The 24695-nt window shown below is 35.8% G+C and overlaps 2 protein-coding genes across 3 annotated transcripts in view; both read left to right on the top strand.

The window, feature by feature from the left end:
* Nucleotides 1–10775, top strand: part of STK4 (Serine/threonine-protein kinase 4) — a 91031-nt gene extending 80256 nt beyond the window's left edge. For both annotated transcript variants that reach the window (XM_051212579.1, XM_051212578.1), the window contains 3 exons: nucleotides 1479–1766; nucleotides 4853–5245; nucleotides 10061–10775. Coding sequence is in view for 1 of the 2 variants with exons in the window: in XM_051212578.1 (XP_051072767.1) it covers nucleotides 1479–1766; nucleotides 4853–5245; nucleotides 10061–10433 (1054 nt within the window). In the remaining variant the exon portion in view is untranslated. The remainder of the gene's footprint in view (nucleotides 1–1478; nucleotides 1767–4852; nucleotides 5246–10060) is intronic.
* Nucleotides 10776–14836: 4061 nt separating this feature from the next.
* On the top strand, nucleotides 14837–21088 carry BPL1 (biotin holocarboxylase synthetase; the record flags this gene model as incomplete). Its single annotated transcript, XM_035731124.2, has 3 exons — nucleotides 14837–16233; nucleotides 19208–19385; nucleotides 20821–21088. The coding sequence occupies exons 1-3, from the start codon at nucleotides 15873–15875 to the stop codon at nucleotides 21086–21088; spliced, it is 807 nt and encodes a 268-aa protein (XP_035588547.1). The 5' UTR covers nucleotides 14837–15872.
* Between the last annotated feature and the right edge of the window lie 3607 nt (nucleotides 21089–24695).

Genomic DNA, 24695 nt, shown 5'->3' with positions numbered 1-24695 from the left:
ACCAATGAAAACCTAGAAGCACTGGATTGAAGTTTCGTTCTAGCATGGAACTCCCCAGAAGTATTCAGTCATGACCCCAAAACCGGAAATTGAACTCAGCACCTGGGTTTTCAATGATTGTTTGTGATTTCAATGGAATTTAACAATCTCCGCAACCTCATACTGACAATACATACGTGCTTAGCCACTTTCAACGGTCATGCAGAGCGATCTGCTGCACAATATCCCTGCTGTTTAGTCAATAGATTAATATCTCGCCTGTGTTGTACATGGCAGAGTTTGTCAGAAGGTGATAGGTGATTTCTCGTGGTCGCACCGGAATTTCGTCAGTCACTCGCTCACGGAGAGTAATAATGCTTTCAAGTTGAGTGACGTCAACGAGGTGAATCACTACCCTTCCTATAGTCAAACCAGATGTGAATACAGATCGGTTCATTTTTGAGAAAAAGATTAGCATTTCAAATAATATTCCATCGTGGGTAAAGTGTAGTCTACCTTAGTTTGGTCAACTATAGATAGTGTATCGTATATACTGTAAATCAAATATTTTAACTTAATGTGTGGTACCTTACGAGTTTATTGAGTTGAATTCGACTTATGTTTAGTATTATACTACCTATCCACCTATTCAATAAATGTGCGGACAGAATTGTTATTAAGCTTAAGAAAAACTGTTAGATCTAGAACTTGAGTTGTTGCTATTCCGCGCACAACTCGAGCACTGAAACGCTAGAACCCTCCAACTCTCAAGATAGAAGACAGAAGATGAGTTACAAGAAATCTTATTCCAATCGGTGTCAAATATGGTACAAAACACCCAGGTATTTACAGTTTTTAGTAAAAACGAAATCATCATTACAGTCATCTAATCCGCATGCAGTGGTTTTTAGCATTTTTTCAATCGGGAAGCTACACATCGAAATTCTGGAATGTCTTCTGCTCTTCCTGAGCTTCTTAGAGCTTCCTTGAGTTCACCGATTTCCGTCCCTACAAATGCTCAGAAAATCCAAGAATTATTAAAGGCTGTCTATCAATATAGTTCATTTGAATTGATCTCTTTAAAAGGGGATTCAACGCTTTAGTGAAAATCAATCAGAACATCGACCCTCTACGTGTTGAGAAAGGTATTGAAAGTTTCTCAGGGTTCCTGATTGTTTGTTCAGATGGTGACTAATCAGCTGAATTTGGCGAAATTGTTCGTGTCCATGGTTCTTGCAAAACATTTGAGGTTGAAAAATAGGTTGCTAAACGTAATCAGGCAGCTAAAATGCCTGACTTATGCGGACTTTCATGAATGTTTTGAACAAAGGAAATGAAGGTATACCAAGTTCATAGCCATAAATATTAGTTACTTTAAAAGGGATAAGATTGCTATCCCTTAAAATTCGTTTTTATAACCTGGATTTATGTATCTATTAAATCATATACATGTATATACCCATTTATATGTATATTTCTTGCTTGATTTGCTTTTGTAGACAACTAATTAATGAAGCCAACGAAGCGAGAGAAAGACGTCTTCTACAACAACAACAACAGCAACAACAACAACAACAACAACAAACATCTACGCCTGATACACCGATTTCCGATGTTAAACGACGTCATTCAGTAATGAATAAAATTGATGAAAATCAAGTTAAATCTAAACAAAATCAATTATCTCAAGATGATGATGATAATTTACATACAATGGTTCGTTCAAATTCAACATCTAGTCGAACTGCGAACAATAATATTAACTGTAATAATAATAATGAATCTGGGTAAGATAATTCTTTATGATGGTTTGCTTTGAGTTTCGTTATCTTCCGTGTGTGTGTGTGTGTGTGTGTGTTGATAAACAGTTTCTTTTATAATGATATGGTTTTGTGTTAATTGGTTTATTTTGTATGTAGTTTTGTCACAAATTGACTCTAGTTGAAATACCTTTGAAAACCATGGAGCACTGAAAAACTGTTTTGTCTTAGTATGGAACTCAGCACTGTGTACCGAAAATACCTCTAGGTATCGAACTCAAGTCTCATAATGAGCTGTTGGCTATTAGACCATTGAGCTGGCATCTTGTGTACGTTTTTAATTTTAGTCAATTTGTGACATAGAGGATCGGCCATCTAATGCTCTTAGTAGTTACTATCGCTTCCGACACGTCTGAATTCTATCGGTCATAACCTCTTACTCCGAAATTACCCACTAGGGAAAACGATTGTAGTATTGATAAAGAGACAAAATGTATAGCAGCTAAGGCTGCTACAGTTATGTCCTCATACCCTGCAAATATATCACGTGATATTACTGCCATTTAGAACACCGACTTATTGACCAAATCAATGACATATGAACCAGTACGAGCAGCCTAGAGTCAACTCTGAGTTCTTATTGGTCCTCTGGAATAGTAGCTTCTCGTTTAACCCAGCCGGTTCAGTTCAGAACACCAATATCGTCCTCTGCTATATATATGGTGTATTTCAGACAGTTTGTATACAAACAAATCAGACCGTATCATACCATAAAGTAGAAAATAACAATTATACAAGATCAGGCCAAACGTAGCTGTGGTTGTGGGATACTGTAACTAACAAGCTGGAAATAACTTAAGAACAGTAAATCGTATAATAGTAGTCAATAGGACAAATAGAAGCTTATAATAGACAGAATATGAATATGGATATGACATAGTTACTTAATAGTTATACAATAAGAATATACATAATAACAGTCCATAAATAGATCCCAGCAGTTATCAACCACTTATTCTTCGTCCGGACATAACAGCTACATTAAATAAAATTAACGAGATGTGTAACAAATGAGATTTAAGTAATAATAGCGTTGTGATTGTGAAAAAGACTAAATACAGGAGAATACAATTCGAAAAGTAAGGTAATGAAGCAAAAAAGTATGAGATCATAATGGAATTCAACACTCAAGTAAGGATAAAGAATGTATACATTTAAACCGTCAGTACTAATTTCGAATCGGGCAACCGATTATTTCCAACTTTCTGCATCGTGATTATCCCACTAATTCCAACCACAAAGTGTGTAATTCCCAATTCTTAATTATTGGTTAGTTATTGACTACATGATATCGTTGAATTGGTTCTTTCAAAATACCTATAACCACCTATGAATAAGTGGTCTTGAGTGCTGTTAGAGGTATGAGGGCGGTTATCAACTCCCGGTTACCCACACCGTGGAAGGGCATTTCTGGAGGTACCTGTAAAGGAAAGCGGATTAGAGGGTGGTCTTAATGACCTGGGAGCGTGACCGCAATGCCCAAGGGACAACTGCTTGAGGTCGGTCACACTCGACCTTTTTATGAGTAATTTTTGTGTTAGCTCCGTACTTGTTGAGACCTTACCGCCGGAGACGGATATCCATGGGATAAGGCGAGGTGTGCATTTTTAGGCTCGACCTTTTCTAACTCCACCCCTCCTTGTGGGAAGGCAGCATCGTTGTCATGCTGGTTGTCTGAAGGAAACACCTTACTGCTGTCACACCTCTGTACAGTCAGCAGTACGACTTCGCCTTCGGACCTTGGGTTTGTTGCTTTTAGTCTTACCGCTCTTCAACCGACCTTTCTGACGTGGTAGGACCTTGAGAAACAATTGTTCCAGTCAGTATAGCTCGGTTGCTTCATCACGATAGGCAAGCCCGACCACCACGTCAAGGTAGCAACAACGGTCGGGCCTATAACCAACTTGATTGGACTGGTTTTTAGTCAGATTATATGTGCTTATGTGCGCGTGTTTGTACACTGATAAAATAGTTTTTGAACAAATCATTTTATAACATCACTGCAAAGCAACTATGTTGTCAGGCCATTACCGATTATGGTCGATTATATTTGTTCTATGTTTTACATGGTTAAACTCCAGATGTCACAGACTTTCTCTAGAACTATAGATATTTTGACGATATGACTGTAACAAAACAATTAATAAATTACTTAATGCTTTACAGAGCAAGAACAAACAAATAACATTCTGTTACAATGCCACATAGTAAGTGAGAAATACATGTTCTCATAACCTACTGTATTAGTAAGTGAACAAATTATTTTTTTGACCATGATCCACACCTGCATGTATCCGTCTTGGTCACTTTGGAAAAATACAGCCCCCAAATGCCCTGGTATGGCCGAGAGTGGGGTGGACCCTCTCTCCCTCTCGAAATGCTCTCACAAGGCCACGCGTATGCAGCCTCTGCCAGAGAAGTCCTACTGACTGCCTTCTCGTGACAGGGGTGTTGTTTACGAAAATGAGAGGACGAAAAGCGAATGTCCGGCGCTTTGACTGGATTCCAAACCAATGGTGCACATGGGCTCCAGTATCCTGCGGGAACAAATGGCGTATGAACCAATCGTTGGTCACCGGCTACCATGGGATTGCATCTCCTCACGATGCTCCACTGCCTTGTGGGTTAGACTTTCAGGTCAAGGGCTCGGTGTGTGGCCCCCTAAGAAAACCACCTGCTTCGGTCTGGGCACCCGGGCAGTATCACAGCCCACACACACAAATATGGTGTGGCGCATATTTATTTGGTGCCCTCTTGTACCGATATTTATGTGTTCAAATAAATAACAAATAAATAAGAGTTATTAGTATTTCTCTGTTTGGTTATTATGCCGGTCATACATTAAGAAATCCATGCCTTAGCGACTTAATAAGATTGTGGAATATAATTATTTCATCAAACTATAATTCTGTATTGTGTTACATATCATTGCTTCGTATATTTCACCTATCTATATGAATATTTAATGAAAGACAGTGAATTTACTTTCAGTAAAGACATTATTTTATCGTCTTACTAATCACTATTCCTTTAATCTTACTTTAAAATATCAGTTTGGATATTGATGGTGCGGCAACTTTAGTTTCATTATGCTCAAACGAAGATCGCACAAATCATCATAATGACGGTGATGATGATGATGATGACGATGACAATGGTAGTTTTATACGTCATCACGATGATGAAACAAATGTCAATAATGCCTATATATCTTCCGGTAATCTTGATACAATGGTTGTCAATGATGGCGGGGAAAGTGAAGAAGATAGTGGTTCTGTCGTGGTACATGATACAACTGGTGGTTCGTCAGATGGACTAGATGATGCAGAACGCGATCAACGTGAAGCTTTCGAATTACTAGACGCTGCTCTCCCACCGGCTGTGCCTACTGAAGGTACACTAACTAGGAGAATTGATAAGGCCGTAAAAATGGTAAATAATATCGGGTAAGTCACTTTTTATATGATCACGAGTAAACCATTGAATCATCTCGTTCTTAGTATTCAGGACTGAATGTTGACCAAACTTTTTTGGCATATATTTGTCTTGTGTGGATTACCCCGATATAGCCTTCGAACAAGTTAGTGAATGTCTTTAGCCAGTTGCCCAGTAAAATACGCGTTGGCATCTTGTGAGTAACATCCGCCACATCAGTACTAAAAACTAGACAAATATATTGGTTATTACTCAATTATCAAGGAATGAAAAATATTACGCTCTATTAATCTTTAGTGTGGATCGGAATTTACTGACTAATTGCCGACACCTCTTTACTTACAACAAGACTGTACTGTTTATCGTTTGCCAGTTTCACTCAAATATGCTACTCAATGAAGTTCGAACAAATTCAATAAGTGTCTTGATCGCTTATATACTGTCTGATGGTATCTTATGTCCAGGATCTTAAAGTATAAAATTGGTTTAAATTAGTAAATTCTCTTGAAAGTGATCAAAATATCATCAAACAATCAACGTTAAACACAGACAAGAAAAAATCACATTCATTTCGTATGGCTGAATGATGTGTGTCCTATCCACTTCCAACGACTTTTCCTAATTTCCTCCTCAGCTGGAAGCTGGTTTGTTCTCTCCCATAGTAGGCTGTTACTGATGGTATTCGGCCAACGGACAGTGAGTATCTGGCGTAGACAACTGTTTATAAATAATTCTACTGTTTTGATGATGATTGTGGTAGTTCTCCAAGTTTCGCCTCCGTACAATAGAACTGTCTTGACGTTCGTATTGAAGATCCTGACTTTGATATCCGTTGACAGTCGTTATGAGTTCTATAAATACTGTCCTTGCTTTGCCAATCCTTGCCTTTACGTCTGCATCTAATCCTTCTTGTTCATCGATGATGCTGCACAGGTACGTGAAAGATTCCATCTGTTCCATAGCTTCTCCATCAAGTGAGATTGAACTGATATTCTTTGTGTTCTATTTGAGAATCTCGGTTTTTCTCTTGTGTATGTTGAGGCCTACTGCTGCCTCACTATTTGTCTTCACCTGCATTTGTTGGTATGTATGGGATAGAAGAGACAGATAAAATCGTCTAGCCACATGCAAACTGTCCATTGTATTCCATGCTTTCCCTCAGATGTCGAGGTCTTCATAATCCAGTCAACCATCAGAAGAAAGAGGAAGGGGGGAGTAAGTAGCCTTGTCTGACTCCGATACTCTCTTGGAACGCATCCGTCAGCTATCCTCCATGGACGACTTCGCACTGTAGTCCGTCGTATGAATTGCGAATGATGTTGACGATCTTTCCAGCTACTCACACCGTAGTGTCGAAGAAGGTTCTATAAGTTTCTCCTAACCACACTGTCAAAGGCTTTCTCATAATCAAGGAAGTTGATGTATGGTGACGAGTTACATTCAATTGATTGTTGAACGATGATCCGTGGTGTGGTGATATGGTCCGTGCACGGCCGATCCTTACGAAATCCAGCCTGTTGATTCCGAAGCTGGGTGTCTACTGAATCTTTCATCCGGTTCAGCAATACCTTGTTCAAAACGTTTCCTGGTACTGACAGTAGTGCGATGTCTTTATGGTTCTTACATTTACTCAGATCTCCATTCTTTGGTATCTTGATAAAGTGTCCTTCTTTCCAATCTCTTGGCATTTGTTCTTCCTCCCAAATCTTCCTGAATAGAACGTAAACCATGTTTGCAGTTACTTCAATGTCCGGCTTCAGTGCTTCAGCTGGCCCATTATCAGGTCCTGCTGCTTTCCTGCTCTTGGTTTGTCTGAAGGCCATCCTGATTTCCTCAACTTTTAGTGGAGAGACATCTACGAAAAAGACTGTGTGCTACTTCAATGTGTGGTGGATTCAGTTGAGCTGGCCTACTCAACAGTTCCTCGAAGTATTCAACCCATCTGTTCCTCTGTTCTTGAATTTCCGTGTTTGCTTGCCTTATTTGTCCTTGACTGGTCTCTCTGGTTTACTATATTTCCCTACCAGTTTCTTCGTTGTGTCATATATTTGTTTGATATTTCAGCTTTTTCCGCTGTCGTTGCTAGTTCTTTCATGTATTTCTGCTTGTCAGCTCTAATGCTCTTCTTCACTTGCTTGTTTGCCTCTGTGTATTCAGCCTTTGCCTTGACTTTCTCTGTTCTTGTTTGGCTGTTGTTAATTGCTGTATTCTTGTTCTTCCTTTCTTGAATCTTGTCAAGGGTTTCGATAGAGATCAATCTATTGTTATAGTACTTCTTGAGGACGAGTATCTCCTGACACGTTGAAGTTAGTGCTTCTCTAATTCCTTTCCAGTTGTTCCCTTTATCAGTTCCTTCTTTGAGTATATCTTGTAAGGCTTGGGACCTGTTGCTGATAGCTATCTTCAACTGGTTGAGTTTGTCAGTGTCTTGGGGGAAGGCTGTTTTAAACTTTTGTAATGCCGCTTTTTCAGTTTTCCAGTGCTTCTTTAGCTTCAGTTTCATTTTGACGACCACTAGTTGGTGGTGATCAAAAGCTATGTCAGCTCCTTTGTTGGTTCTCACGCCTTCCATTGACCTTTTGAATTTTTTACTGACGCATATATGATCGATCTGGTTCTGTGTAATGTGATCCAGTCAAATCTATGTAGCTTTGTGTATGCATTTGTGTTGGAATGTCATACCGCCTACAACCATTTTGTGGAATGCACACAAATTTTCCTATCTCACCGTTCTCGTTCCCTTCTCTCAGTCAGTTCATGTCGTCCTACGATATCTTCATATTCAATGTTTTCCACTCCGACTTTGTCGTTTAAGTCTTCCATCAGGATGGTCAGGTCATTTCATGGACACATCGCTATGATTGCTTGCAGCCTCTCGTAAAACTGGTCTTTATCGTCTTCATCTCTGTGATTGTTGGGTGTATAACATTGGATAACATTGATTGTGATTCTACCATTCTTTGTTTCGAAAGATGCTTTAATAATTCTGGGTCCATAAGATTCCCATCCGATGAATGCTTTTCGTGTTTCTTTGGACAGCATCAGAGCACATCCCTGAGTGTGTGGAACAGTTTCTTCTACGTACCTAGAGTAGAACAGCATCTCTCCCGAATGTATTCTTCTTTATCCAGCTTGGATCCAATGGGTTTCGTTGACGCCAAGAACCTTTGAGTTTTATCTACTCATTCCCGATGCTACTTGACTGGTCCTTCTGGTCTCCTATATTGTTCGGACGTTCAGCTTTCATCATGAGGCGTCATAGTTCTTCTGAATGAAGACCCTTCAACTTGCAGGACAGATTTTAAGTGGTTTGAATCGTTTATTGTGGTTAGCGTATTTTAGCAAGGTTGTTTTCTGCGGGATATATATATATATATATATATATATATATATATATATGCTATCACTAGTGAATTCCGTCGAACCCCTGAAAATGTAGTAAATATCATTGTTTAGCTCTAATTATACAAAACATCTGCAAAATTTAACGCAATTCTGAGTGCTATTTCACCTGATTTACCATTGGTTAGCTTATGATAAAGGAACTAATGGAATCTTCAGTTTCTAACTTCATTTAACAGATCCATTCATAGTATCGCATAGGCTTATCGCAATATAATCACTTGGACAACCATATCACCAATTGATTAGTTTAATAGTTCTAACTTACTTCCCAGGACAGGGTTGGATGGAGAATGCTGGTGAGCGGCCTATGTTCCTTTACAGGGAGTAACAGGCGTAAGTAAGTAAGTAAGTAAGTAAATTACTTACGCCAGTTCTTTCCAGTTGCTATCCATCCTTTTCATTTCTGCTTCCAATTCTCGACACAGTGTGTTCTCTGGCCTTCTTCTTTTTCGTTTCCCTTCAGAATTCCAAGTTGTGGCTTGGCTCATTGTTCAGTTTGGTGGTTCTCGTTATGTATATCCTATCCACTTCGAGCATCTTTTCCTAATGACTATGTTGTAAGCTGGCAATGAATTATTTTTATAGTATGCATAAGTGCTCAACTATCAAAAGTTTTCTAGATGTTGTGAATCCGTAATGAAAAATTTTGTCGAACAATTATTAAGTCGATTAACGAATAACCAATAACAGAGGTGTTTCCAATGCTATTCATACCAAAGGGTGACTATCAAGAGGACGAGTGAAAAAGAGCGTACGCTAATAAGGACTACCATTAAAAGAGCAAATATTAATACATGTAATAATTGAAAGGGGGGATAATATTTTTTGATAGTATGAAATATGTTCGATTTACACTCTGCCCCTTTGCCTTAAGATCAATTAAAAACGTATTTTTCTAAATATATATGGTTAAGGGTCTACTTTCAATGAATACTGCAATCTTTCGAATTCGGTAGTAAATTGTTATTATTATTGCCCTAGTCATGTTATCTCAATGTCCATTTCGAACAACTAGGATATAATCTATTGAAAGGGATGTTTTTGTGTACTAAATTGCTAACAGATCACGAATTTGTTAGACAGTTTCAGGTGACTGAAAATATAAAGGTTATAGACTCTGTATTTTCAGTGAAAATGTAATGTAAATTGAACATATTTCATACGATTAAAAATGTTATTCCGTCTTTCAATTATCACATGTATTAATATTTTGACTTTTGATGATTGCCGTTTTTCACACTCTTCCTCGGACCCATATTAATGTGAACTGTTTCCGAACAAATAATGAATTGCCATCAAGAAAATTGTTCAATACATGTCCAATTACTCATAAGTAATATAGTTAGAATATACATATTTCACTGTTATTTCCAGTAATTTGATTCAGTTAATTTATACATTCTTTCTATGTTCATTTTTAGTTGTGAACAACAATCAAATGATATAAATAATAATATGAATATAGGCGGTGGTATTGGTCATGCTCCACCATTTATCCAAAGACCATTTGCACCATTTTCTCGTGCTATTCAACAATCTGGTCTTTATACAAATGGATTAACTAATGAACCAGGTTCTTTAAGTCGTTTATCTTATACAGAATTAGAACAATTACTTATATCATTAACAAATGATTTAGAAACAGAATTAAGAAATTTAGCTGTTCGTTATCGTCATAAACGTCAACCATTATTAGATGCAATTGCAGAGAAAACAGCACAAGCATCAATAAAAACAACAAATACTATAAATAATGATATAACATCAAAATCTAATCCAATTACTCAATGTTAATCATTGTTTACTTAATTCATTTCATTATTATCTATTTAGGTTTTATTGCATGGTAACCATTGATAACCCTATCATCATTGATTTCAAATATATTTCACCCTCTTTCTTTTTTCTCTTTGTTGTTCATTATGATTATCTATCGTTTATTCCTGTTTTTGTCCTTCAATGAATTTGTGTTCATTTACGAACGATTGATAGAAGATAGGAAATGTGTTATTTCTTAGTTAATTAATTTTCATCATCATTATCATCTCATGCTTAGTTTATATTTGTTTTCTATTGACAACTGTATATTAATCTTGTATATTTACATGAATATATATACATACTTCAATAAATGGCATTTTATTCATTATAGTTTATTGTTTGAACGCTTTTGTTTAAATTCAATGAGTGTGTTGATATGTTTATCATTATGCTGCACATGGGCTACAGTATCCTGAAGGAACAAATCGCGTATGAACCTATTGTTGGTCACCGACTACCATGGGACTGCATCTGTTTACGATGCTCCACTGCCTCGTGGAACAAACCTTTAGGTCGAAGGTTGTGAGTGTGGTCAACTAAGAAAACCACCTTCTTCGGTTCGGGCACACGAGCAGTATCTCAGCCAACATTAAAATCGAATGATTTATGTGGTGCATATCTATTTGTTGCCGATTCTTGTAAGGGCTGCAATAGTGCTTGGGTGCCCAAACAGAGACATAGTTTTCTTAGGGGTCCACACCCAGAACCTTCGACCTAAAGGTCTAATCCACAGGGCAGTGGAGCAACGTAAGGAGATGCATTCACATGGTAGTCGGTAACCAATAATAGGTTCATACGCTACTTGTTCCTTCAGGGTACTTGAGCCCATGTTCACCAGTGGTTTGGAATCAGGGTTTTCTAACCCCCCTAGGTGAGCTCTCAGTGACCGCCAGCCTAGTTAAAGCGCCGGAGTTTCGCTTTTTGTCTCCTCAATTTGGTAAACACGAGAATGCAGTTAGTAGGACTTCTGGCAGTTGCCGTATACGCGTGGCCATGTGAGAGCATTTCGAGAGTGTGAGCTGACTCTCCCCACTCTCAGCTGTACCAGGGCATTTGGAGGCTCGTAGTTGAAAGGTATTTTAAACACTCATTTTTTATGTCACAAATCAAAATTAAATGCATCAAATTAGTTGGTATCTGATCTGATATGTTTAGGCATTTATGGATTAGTTTTTTTTTCTTAGTTGAATTTTTGTTGATTAATCCGAAATTAAATAATTGAATTCATGACTTAATTGAAGCTAGATCATTATGGGAAGCCTAGAAGCATTGGATGACCGTTTCGTTTTAGAATGGGACTCTTCAGAATAATATGAATGATTAGTTAGATTGTATTCAAATATGCTACTGAAGATTTGATAGTTCACAATTGTATATCTTACTGTTTGTTATCGTCTAAAATAAATGGTTTAATAAGCGGTTATATACTGTTAAACTATCAAGTATCATCATAGTTCACTATGTATGCATCTATTTGTTATCCGTGTAGATTCAAAACCTCATTCTGTACATAAGTCACTCAAATTCTTAGTGTTGATCGACTGGAATAGTTATAGGAAAATTTTGTTCGTTAAACTCATTGAAAGTGACCTAAATATCAAGTAGTTTTCAGTTTTTTTTCTGATTGATTCCCATTCACAATTAATTGCTTTGAACTAAGAAGCTTACATCTTTAAGATTTTGTTATGTAACTGTATTTTATTAAACTATTTAGACTTTTGTTGTATAACTCTCTGTTATTTAACTTACTCTCAGTAGAACCTCTGTACAGATACATTGATATAGGCGAATGTTTGTCCCAACTTTTGGTCAATAGATTAGTATTCACATAGATTTAGACGAAGAAAAGAACTAATTTGTACGATATTGTGCTTTTTCGCATCTTTTATGATAGGATAGATAGAATGAATTCTGAGTTTTTTAAAGATCGCTCGTTTAATGAATATCAATAATCCTATCATTTCTGCTCAGTTCTCCTTTATTGGTAGCATCAGCATTACTCATTCAATACGTTCTGGTGATATAAAGTGATATGATTACTAGTTGGAACTATCTATTCAGACGTAAAACATTTTGATTCATTATGTTTTATTATTAGTTTACCGAATTGAAATATATTTAATGCCAGCTTGCTCTATGAAATGAAACGAGACGCCTTTCATCCTAATTAAGATATGTCAGTAGGTGAAGTTACATGAATCACCTCTCGATTGACAGTTATTTAATTGTGAATGATGTTTGAATTAACAGTTATTAGTTTTGGCACAACTTACTTGATTAGTTTCTCTTGTTATATTCTTTTACTGATCTGTCTACCATCGATAGTATAGTCAAAATATGAGGGTTATCAGTCTGAAGTAAGGATAATCATTCATTTGAGAGAGAGATTTGTTCCTTAGCTGTTTTAATGAAATGATCAGAGATTTATATTAGTAGTATAATGATATAATTATTTAAATTTTATAACTGAATAAATGGACAACAACAAATTCACTTTTAACTTATCGAAAAGTTACTTACTCACTTACGCCTATTACTCCCAATTGAGCATAGGCGGCCGTCTGCAGCCCCTCTGGGGCTACTGCCTGTCAAAAACCCAGATAGAGGAGGAGGGTTGGGCATGGGGTTAGCGATCCCATCCCGTAGAAAACTAAATTGCTAAAAAACGCTAATCAGAAAAAAGTAATTAAGACCATTTATCGAAAAGTAAGAAAATACAAATCACAATATGTCTGAAGAATGAAATAAATTCATTGTATTCTTGTATTCAACTACATAAAATTTCCAAATGTTACTTTGAAATATTAAGATAATTGGAATTTTATCGTTAAATTTATGAGTTAATCAAGGCTAGAGCACTATGGAAAACCTGGAAGCACTGAAGGGCAGTTTCTTCCTAGTTTGGGACTCATGAAGTTCTAGTGAGAAGCAGTAACTAGTGTAGTTCCATTGGCTCTGTTGTGAGATAGTAACACACTGAAGAAAATGGTGAATGGTGGCGCAATTTCGTGGTTTGATTGAAGTTAGACATTAACATCGTTGGATGCCGGCTCTGGTCTAGACGTTAAGTGTTCGTTCTTGGGTTCGAATCGATAATTTTAATGTTTGATTATATTTCCTTGAAAAAGCTTGGACCAGATTGCCAAGTGAAACGTTGAATTCGCTTCAAATTCATTCGCTGAGATTAAAATCTCAAATACATTCTTCCTCTTTAAGGTCTCACATCAACTCGGCGCCCAAATATTTTGAAACTATATTCGTTCAAATTTAGACGAAAGTTCTTATTTAATATAGACTATCGTTTGATTTTGATGATAACATTTTATAACACGACCGATACAGTTTTATCAGAAATAAGAACTAAACACAAGTCGGTCACTGAATCCTTCATTTCTTTAAAGTTATTAGTTTCAAATTCATTCTTATCTTGAAATGATGCTAATTAAAGAATGATTGGAAATTATAATCATACAAAACATTTCTTTCGTTGAGTTTCTCGGTATTCAGTTAGTCAGTCAGCTATAACGTAGGACCAGGCGCATATATGTATCAGTCTAAGTTGCCATACCTCAGTATCTAACAACTATGATCATATATAACAAAAGAATTGTACTGTCCAAACTACTTGTACTAGACATTTGATCATGTGATACATCCGTTTGTTCGATCGAGAACTAGATTAGATCGGAAGAAGGGTTCATTTTCACGTCTACTAAGCAATTAGTTAGTACAATGAAATAGTTTCTTATATTTTGTGTAGTTGGACATTTCTATCTTCAACTGTTGAGCACTAACAAGTTATATTTATAATCATTTGGTCTTATGATTATTATGATAATATAGTGAGTTATATTTTATAACTCTCGATTTATGATACTACTACTAGTGATAGAAAGCGGTCTTAATGGATTATGAATCAACAGTTTAGGTTATAAGTTAGTGAAGTGGAAATTTGTACATTTCAGATTTCTATCAATACATCTGTGTGATCAGAACAACCTTAAAGAATAATCGGAATGACGATAATTTATGGACGAACCAATCACGTATAAGATAACAGGTCTCGAATTTTGGCGCGACATTCATTCATTCATTTGGCTAAATAGAGTTTTGACATTTTAGCTAATTTTAGTTCATGATAAAAACCCTAAATCTAATTCCTAACCTTAATCATTAAATGTAAATCATAATTCTAATACCTCACACTGGTTTATAACCTTCATTTGGTCCTGGTTACTAGGTGGACACTCTCAAGGTCAGTTCGGCGTCACTCATCCATAAATTATAGTCTCACCGGATAATCTCTAATGTTGTTGAACTAATCCACAGAAAATCGTATGTTGTAATCTCTTTCACTATCATCTACGGTAACTTAAATTTGTACATAAAGAGTGGAATTATCATCCTAAAAAATGTTCTTCCTAAACACAGACTAGATTATGTCTTGTGATTGTTTATATTTAGATTAGATATAAAATTTTTACGAGAAATAATACTACTATTTGTAGTCAATTTCGTACATTACAATACTGTAGTGAACAAAAACACCAGTGGGGAACAATCGAATGTATTTGACACAACATTACAGCACTTGTTAATAAAATCTAACAATCATCAAGTAAATGCTTAATTTGTAAGATGTCCATCAGTTTTCTCAAAATGACTCAGACATCATTGTTCTTGCATTTTCATACAAATTACATTCTGTTTCTATTCTTTACTGTTCGATTCTCTTGTCTCTCCCCTGCCAGACCTTCTGTTTACGACTAACGTCATATTACTACTTATATCGATATAAGTAGCATACACCACATACAAAATTCAATCGATCAACATTCCTTGTTATCGTTGGTTGTCCACTCACTCACTTACTACCTTATCCACACTCACTCTCTCATTCTCCCTTTATAGCTTATTCCATAATAAGGAATTAATGAAAGCATATTAAAGATAAATTTTGCCAAGTAGAGATAATTAATAATTATTTTCTATTCCGATAGTTTAAATCATGATTCAATTGAAGCTAGACCACTATAGAAAACCTGGGAGCACTCGACGGCCGTTTCATCCTAATATGGGACTCCTCAGAAAATTGCATCCACGATCCCGCCCTCCCCTTGAGATTCGAACCCAGGACCTATCAGTCTCGCGCGCGATCGCCTAACTATTAGGCCTCTGAGTCGGCATCTAACAGTGTTAATGTCTAACTTCAACCAATCCACGAAATTGCGCCACCGTCACCATTGTCTTCAGTGAGCTGATATCTCACAACAGACCTGCGCACTGCTGAGGAGTCCCATACTAGGACGAAATGGCCGAAATTACTAAAATCTCCACAAAAAACCCTTTCTAATATTTTCTATTCATTATTATTTTTTTATATTTAGATTCATTTCAATTCAACATTTCATTATGGTTCATAAACAAATACAAATTTATAAAGATCTTGGTACTTCAGAACGATGTTACATTCATTTGAAAAATGCATTTCAATATTTAACACCTTTATATAAAATTGAAGAAATAAATAGTACAATAATAAATAATCAAAATATACAATCAAATTTATTATGTTTTGGTGGTGGTTATGATTTAGGCTATTTAAACTCATTACAATTATCTGGTTGTTTGAATATACATAATTATATTAAAGAAAATATGGGTAGATATCTTGGTATTTGTGCTGGTGCTTATTTCGCTTGTGATTATTGCTGTTTCGATATGAATGGTCCACTTGAAGTGTATGGTGAAAGATATATCAAATTATTTCAAGGTTTGTTGTTCTATATATATATCTTATTGGTATTAGTTAATTTGTTAGTTGTATTTGTTATTTCAATGGTTAAGATCATGAGTGGATGCTTACTGCTGAGGAGTCTCACAATAAAAAACGAAACGGCCGTCCAGTGTTTCCAGGTTTTCCATGGTGGTCTAGCTTCAACTGACTCATGATATTAACCATTGAAATTGCTATAATATCCACAAAACCCATCTAGTATTTGTCATTGTTTTTGCATTCTTGACTCAATCATGACACTGATTGAAGATTACCCCTATCTTATGAAGTAACTAAAACTGTAAGTTGCAGGTAAATAATTTTTTTTGTAAATTTTGTAAATTGTGGGCATTGTTCTTGTTACTAGTCTTAAAAGTTGTCAGCACCCAAATGCCCTGGTACGGCCGAGAGTGGGGAGAATCAGCTCGCACATGGTCACACGTATACAACCACTGTCAGAGAAGTCCTACTCACTGCCTTCTCGTGGCATTACTGTTGTTTACGAAATTCAGAGGACGAGAAGCTAATGTACGGCGCTTTAACCGGCTTGGTGGATACAGAGAGTCCACCTAGGGGTGTTGAAAAACCCCGATTCCAAACCAATGCTCCACATGGGATTTGGAATCTTGAAAGAACAAATAACGTATGAATCAATCGTTTGTCACCGGCTACCATGTGACTGCATCTTCTTACGATGCTGCACTGCCTTGTGGATCAGACCATTAGGTCAAAGGTTTCGAATGTGTCCCTCTAAGAAAACTACCTTCTTCGGTTTAGGCACCCGGGAAGTATCCTAGTTTTTACACAAATCGATTGATTTATGTGGCGCATATCTATTTGTTGCCTCCTTGTATCAATGGTTATGTGCTTTTATAAATAAATGAATAGTTCAAACGCACTCAGCAAATAAAGTGCATAAACCTAAAATTTTCATTGTAGAATGAACCGAATCCTCAATAATTCTTCGATTCTTCAGTTGTAGCAATTTAGGATTATTTTGATGAAATTTTGTTCTCTGAGCCGGATGATTTGATCGTGGAGCTTTCATTGTTCTTCTGAACGACATCATCAGCACATATCTGCACCTTGTCATCATCATGGTCAAGTCCTTTTGTTAACTTAACAGACAATGATAATCAGACCGTAACAACCCGTCTAATTCTTCGCACTATTATGATCACTAACATATCTGTATAAACGTGTACGCTTTATCATATGACAGACTCGAGCTAAAGTGTTAATAGCTTAAATATCCCTTAATGATTCATTCTTTTCTCCATGTATCTATGTACTCGATTCCTGTTAATTGCTTTTGATTTGCCTAGCAGCGCCTTGATTCGACTAGACTATAAACTCTCCTCTGTATTCGCTTACTCACACATATTGACCTCTCTGCTTCAGATTTGCTTGATGTGCTCATAGCTTTGTCATTTGTCCTATCCACCAATAAACTGTAGTTGCCGCTTCTTTATTGTCTTCTGATTTCAAGCACCGTTAAGATTTATGTAATAACGGTTACAAAGGTGATTGATTCACGAAACAAAGCCACTACAACCTTGACTGTTTTTATATGGTCGTACGTGTGATAGTTAGTTAACCTATTCATGATGTGTCTGCAACTTATTTTTGTTTGACTATAAATCTCAAGTCACGCTTAATTAAATCAAGTGGGCTCACTCATCTTCTCCTATCCATTTCACTTCTCTCTCTCCTCGCTTCCGTGATTTTCTGTTCAGATCAATGATTGTATGAAATATGCGTATTTGACTTATTTTTATTCCGTTATTCCCTAACGCTATATACGATGATTGGGAGCTGGTATATTTCGATAACAATTATCATCGTCCGATCTAATCGGAGTCATATATAGAGCCACTAAAACAGTCTGTTGACACATGGGTTAAGATGATTAGTTTGATGATTTTTGCGATTAAGTATGCAGTTGTTGATAAGTTTATAACATAAAATATCAGATTAGAAGAGAAGAAGATAAGAAAGATGAATGTGGAAAAAAATGACAAGACACCTATTTATAACAGCCAATTAGATTTTATATTGAAACATCAAACTGTCGGTCGTTTGTACAGAAATTCTATTAATTTGTTTCAATATTTAAGTTCTTGCTGATGTCAGTCAGTCAGCCAGAATCAACGTAGAGCCTGAGATAAATGTGCATTAGTGTAGTGAACAAAGAACACGAATGGAGCCAACCGAATGTATTTGAACACAAAATTACAGAACATCTCACCAAAATCTGAGAACCACACAGTAACTAGTTAATTTGCAAAACATCAATCCATCGTCTCAGTTTTCATTGTTCACGTATTTTCATATCAATTACTTTCTGTTCCCGTTCTTTCTTTATCGATCTTCTACTAAAATACATTCTATTTCTGATAATAGTTATATACTACTTATGTGGATATAAGTAGCTCATACCACGTTTGCTCATTATGTCATAACACGATGAAATTAATTACAATCAAGTCGAAGTCATAAGAATATCAATGATAATCAAAGAAATCTAAATCTGAACAATATTGTATAATAAAAATGAATTGGAGTTAGATAATTAAAGCTTGTTGTAAATTAAACTATTCAAATCTAAATAATATAAACTTAGTGAAATCAAGGGTGGGACTATAATTTATGGACGACCTTTGAGAGACAGCAAAGTAATCTTAAGAGTGCCCACCTAGTAATAGAGACCAAATGAGGGTCATAAACAAGTGTGAGGAATTAGAATTATGATTCACAGTTGATGGTTAAGGTTAAGAATCAGATTTAGGGTTTTTCATCACGAACTGACATCAGCTATTATGCTAAGACTCTATTTGTCCAAATGGATAAGTGAATATCGTGTCAAAATCCGAGATCTGTTGTCTTGTATCTGATTAGTTCGTCCGTAAATTATAGTCCCGCCAAATCAACATCCTACAATATAATTTTTTTTCTTCTTAATAAATTCTAGGTATTGGATCAGGTCCAGTTTTCCCTGGTTTTCAATATAACAGTGAAAATGGGAGTTATGCAGTTTCTATTCAAGCTGTACCAAAAAATTTAATACCACAAACAGCTACTGTATATTATAATGGAGGATGTACATTTGAATCTATTAATTGGGAGGATTCACAAGTTTTATATACATAGTATGTGAATATATTTTGATTGAGATCATGAACTGATTGATGTTAGACCCTCATTGATAACCTGGAAGCACTGGAAGGCCATTTAATCATATTGTGGGACTCCTCATCAGTGCGTATCCACGATCCCGCGAGAGGGGTTCGAACCCAGGGCATTCAGTCTCGTGCGCGAACACTTAGCCTCTAGACTACTGAGTCGGCATCCAACGTTGTTAATGTCTCAACCAATCCACGAAATTGCGTGACCATCTTCCATTGTACTGAAATAGATACCTGTCTCTACCCGACACGGATTGTTTTGTATATTGATAAATTAAATGACAAACTAGTGAATAAATCGTATTCAGTATTCTACTCTAAATAGTAAAAAATTAACTGATAAATAGGTTTGATGGTGAGACTGTTATTTATGGTCGACCTTGGGGCGACGCTAAAGAAACCTTGCAAATGTTGGCCTACATACTATGGCTAAATGAGGATTATAAACCAGTTTGAGAAATTAGTATTAATATCTACAGTGGATAGTTTGGATTAAGAATTAGATTTAGGGTTTTCATCACGAACTGAAATCAGCTATATTGCCGAAACTCTATTTAGACAAATGAATGAATTGATTTCGCGCCAAAATCAAAATCCTGTTCTGGTAAATCTGATTGGTTCATTCATAAATCATAATCTCGCCGGTTTAATAATTCAAAAATATTTATTGTCCAACTATTGAATTGAAAGCTAAAACACCATATTCAACTTAGTTTGAACTGCTGATTAGTTTCACGAACATTCACAGAATAAAATTTAGTTCATTGCGGAGTCGTAAAATTTGATATGATAATAAATAAAGATGATAAAATCACTGGAGCTGTAATTTGACCATGTTCCTATCAGATGTAGACATATCAAACTCTCTTCTAGTGAATGTGATTTTATTGTTGAAACTGTCAGTTAACTCGAGGTATTACTCAACGTATTTCAAGATATATATGTATATCATCACAATACTAAGATTAAAGAAATCCCCAATCTAGTCAGAGCTATATCACACGGTAATTTACTATAGTTGCTAATTGATATCATTAAAAAACCTCTAGTTTTATTCTATAACAATGAGTCCTTTTAAATAATAATGATCATGCAAAGCTGAAATCAATGCTCCTGTGCATGTTAACTTGATGGTTCCAGTAGCTAGGGATTCGTCACAAGAATTTAAATCCTCTGGCTTGATCACTGATAGCGTCGTCAGTAAGAACTGATGAATCTCATATTGGAACGAAGTGTACGTGTAATGCTCCTTGATTTTAATGGTACTAGAAATGAGATATATCTGTGGCGAATAATTGATTTAGTTCATTATTTGATCCATTCCCGACCGGAATAGGTAATAACTCAACCCGTCCAGTTTGATCCTGTATATGTATATGTATATACATTTTTTTTCCAGCTCGGATAATGGAAAACCGGCTATTATTGGTTCGAAATTAGGGAATGGTTGTGGTATTTTAAGTGGTGTTCACTTTGAATATGATCCGTATTTATTAGAAAAGCAAATATACAATGTTGATCCTAAGAATAATGGTAATGTTGATGTCATAAACAATTATGCATTTATTGAAACATTGAAGACGAATAATTCATCTCGTTTGAAATTATTTGAAACTTTAATTACACTTTTGTTGAATCCTGACAATGAATCAGTTTTAATGAAATAATATTTATAGTTGAACTGGTTTTAGGCTTCGACTTGTCTACCCTTCCTTTTTTTTATGTATTTCATTATACTACTAATCAATATTCAGTAGCGTGGTAATGACGCTTGTATATCTAAAATCTAATGTTTCTCTTTTGTAATTTACTCCTAATCCTAAATATTTGCCTATTTATTCAGTGTTTTAATCCACTTCCTTGATTGCAATTTTATATCCTCCGCTTTTTAATTCTTCATCATATGTTTTTTTTGTGCTGAGACTTTGTTTTCTTTTGAAGTAGCTTATCCATTTCGAATGTATAGTCCATGATTCATTTCATGAGTAATTCAACCATTAAGTTAGAATCTTTGAACGGATTCTAATTAATTGAACAATCTCCTTTTCTTGTTTTTGTATAGTGCTGTATTGGTTTTTATTGTAGAAAATACACCCATTTACTTTTATGGTCTAAATCCTTTTTCATATTGTCAGTTTCTATATTTGTAATACATGATTTGACTCACCTTAATAGGAATAATCGGGTATTAGGGAATGATGGTAGATCAGTTGATGAGGTTGTGAATCTTCATTGACTGAGATGGTTGGGCCACGTGTTGCGTATGCCTAAACACCGATTACGATGACGCGCAATGCAGACTAATGTTGGAGACGGTGGGAAGAAAGTTAGGGGCAGTCAAAACAAAACGTGGCATCAGTGCTTGAAGTCACTAACTTCTAATCTTAGTCATGTTAGGAGATGCAAACAACTTGGTTGGGGTCCGCGTGACTATCGTACCCAATGATTGGAAACTCTGTGTGACATGGTTCAGAATCGATCACAATGGTGTGGGTGTATACACTCTCTGTCTTCCCTTAAACTATGAGATTAAAATCACTTCATAACTTTCTTTCTACAAACTAGTTCTTTCTTCCTGTACTATGTCCTTATATGTAATCCTCCTTTTATTTATTATAACCACTAAATTAACTACTTCTATGAATTTGGTGTTCATGTTGTTGTGCTAATGAGGTATGGCAACTTGGACCGATGCATATATGTGCCTGGTCCTACGTTGTAGCTGACTGACTGAATAGGAATAATCAAGTTATTTTTGCTGTGATGATTTGTAGTGTGTCTGTGTCTATGAACCTGACTAACTGAGTGTATGTTGCGTTCTGCTGTTGTCTTAGTCTGATACTGATACGTACTCTTACTACATAGATGCACAAACCAGATACTTGAGCTGGCGTACCAAGAGTGAGTAGGAACGTGTAATTAGGTAATCGAATCAAAAATATATAATTAAGTCATTCATAACTACAGATAAATATCTTTTAAAGTGCTTACCTAAATTTTTAGCCAGTACCATATATCTGTTTCCTCGGAAATTTAAGTCAAATTTCGATTAATAGTATTCACTTGTCTGTATTTCCCATTTATCATTCGGTTTGCATCTGATCGTCTCATCATGTAGATGTATGAAAATCATACATTAAATACATTATTTGCGCATCGTCTTTCAGATGTCCTGTACGTACTTCTTTAATCTTCTAGTCCGGTTGTCATTTTCATTCCTATGTGTTTCCCTTTTCTGTCCTCTTCGATCCAATCTTCTACACTTATTCCACTTCCGATTGATATTGCATACTACTTATATCTGTTAAAATAAGTAGCATACACCATAGATACCCTCCTAGTGTCCATTCTGCAGGACTTCAACACAGCTAGGATCAAGAACACGTGACTGACCTGACTATAACTTGAGCATATTTCAAAGTCAACAACCGAAAGTGGCAATAATAACAAGGGGTAGGAAAATATATAACACATTTAATACCTGTCAGACTATCTACTAGTCTTACTAGGTAAGTCACTGTTTTCCTCGCCCACACACAAGAATCTTCATTGACCGAGGATTTAGGAACGCGCGTAGCGTATGTTCAGCTACTGTCTACTTCAATGCGTGAAGTTGACTCGAGTAGAAGTAAGTTGGAAGAAAGCTAGGGTAGCCATAAGAAGGCACATAATTAGTTCATGAAGCTACTGACAGTTGGTTTGAGTGATATTGGCATATACAGATTATTTGACTGCATACTGCATGATAATTGCAATCAATGGTTTCATATGTCTCATGACATGTCTCATAATCATTCAATCTCTGCCATCCCGTAGATCCTAAGTTCTTAAACTATCTTACGATATTTATTCCAAGATTCGTTCTTTCTCGAATAATTTTGTCTAAGCTTATTTCTTCATTATACTACGTATACTGATGCTACTTTCATTTCTGTAGAATTCGTCTTGATAATTTCATCCAGCTTTGGTGATATGACATGCTAACTTGAACCGACGAACACACACCTTCAACGTTGCCAAAGACTGACTGAAACGCTTCCCAATGCTTATCAAACGAGGATGCAGAGCAAGAAAATCAAAAATCTTCAGGAAGCTTTATTTCTACACTGAATAAATATGCCCATAAATTATGCTTAGAACTATTCTCAACATGTGCTTGCAACATATGATAAGTGAAGATTCGTTAAGGCTACCTAGTTACTACCTAAATAAAAATCGTAATTTGTAAAATATGATGAAGTAAACTAACTTAACTGAAATGAATGTTTAAGATAATACTGTCGTAATCAAACATTCAATTCAGTAACATTTGACACTTAAATATGTCAACTAAACTAAATATCAAAGAAAGCAAAACTGCATTGAAGGCCATTTTAAAAGTTACCATGTCCTATGAGGTCAGTGTTGATTTTCTCGTTTATCTGTATATAATTTATTTAAATACATAAATAATGATACAAGCAGGCAACAAATAGATATGCACCACATAAATCATTCGATTTGTGTAAAAACTAGGATACTTCCCGGGTGCCTAAACCGAAGAAGGTAGTTTTCTTAGAGGGACACATTCGAAACCTTTGACCTAATGGTCTGATCCACAAGGCAGTGCAGCATCGTAAGAAGATGCAGTCACATGGTAGCCGGTGACAAACGATTGGTTCATACACCATTTGTCCCTTCAGAATTCTGAATCCCATGTGGAGCATTGGTTTGGAATCGGGGTTTTTCAACACCCCTAGGTGGACTCTCCGTATCCACCAAGCCGGTTAAAGCGCCGTACATTAGCTTCTCGTCCTCTGAATTTCGTAAACAACAGTAATGCCACGAGAAGGCAGTGAGTAAAACTTCTCTGACAGTGATTGTATACGCGTGGCCATATGAGAGCATTTCGAGATGAAGGACTGACAATGCCCACTGTCGGTCGTAACAGAGCAATTAATATCTCTGCAAATTCATTATATCATCTAACAATATTCAATCATCTTCTAATTTCTTTATTCTAATGTTGATTATTTAAACTTAATAATATTGATTGTTTTCTTTTTTTTGTACTACTTTTCATTCTTGTTTTGTATATCCAAACAAACGTTCTCATTCATTCATTCATTGCTTATCAACCTTATATAAAGAAAAAAGAATGTTGATATACAGAGTGAAATTAATAATAATAATAATAATAATAATTATTATTATTATTATTATTATTATTATAGTTACCATGGTAACTCATGAATTTCAATTGACACATTGAATATAATAAACCGAAACCATCAT

This window comes from Schistosoma haematobium, chromosome ZW (assembly GCF_000699445.3).
Source record: "Schistosoma haematobium chromosome ZW, whole genome shotgun sequence".
Lineage (NCBI taxonomy): Eukaryota > Metazoa > Platyhelminthes > Trematoda > Strigeidida > Schistosomatidae > Schistosoma > Schistosoma haematobium.
This window is presented reverse-complemented; position numbering and strand designations above follow the sequence as displayed.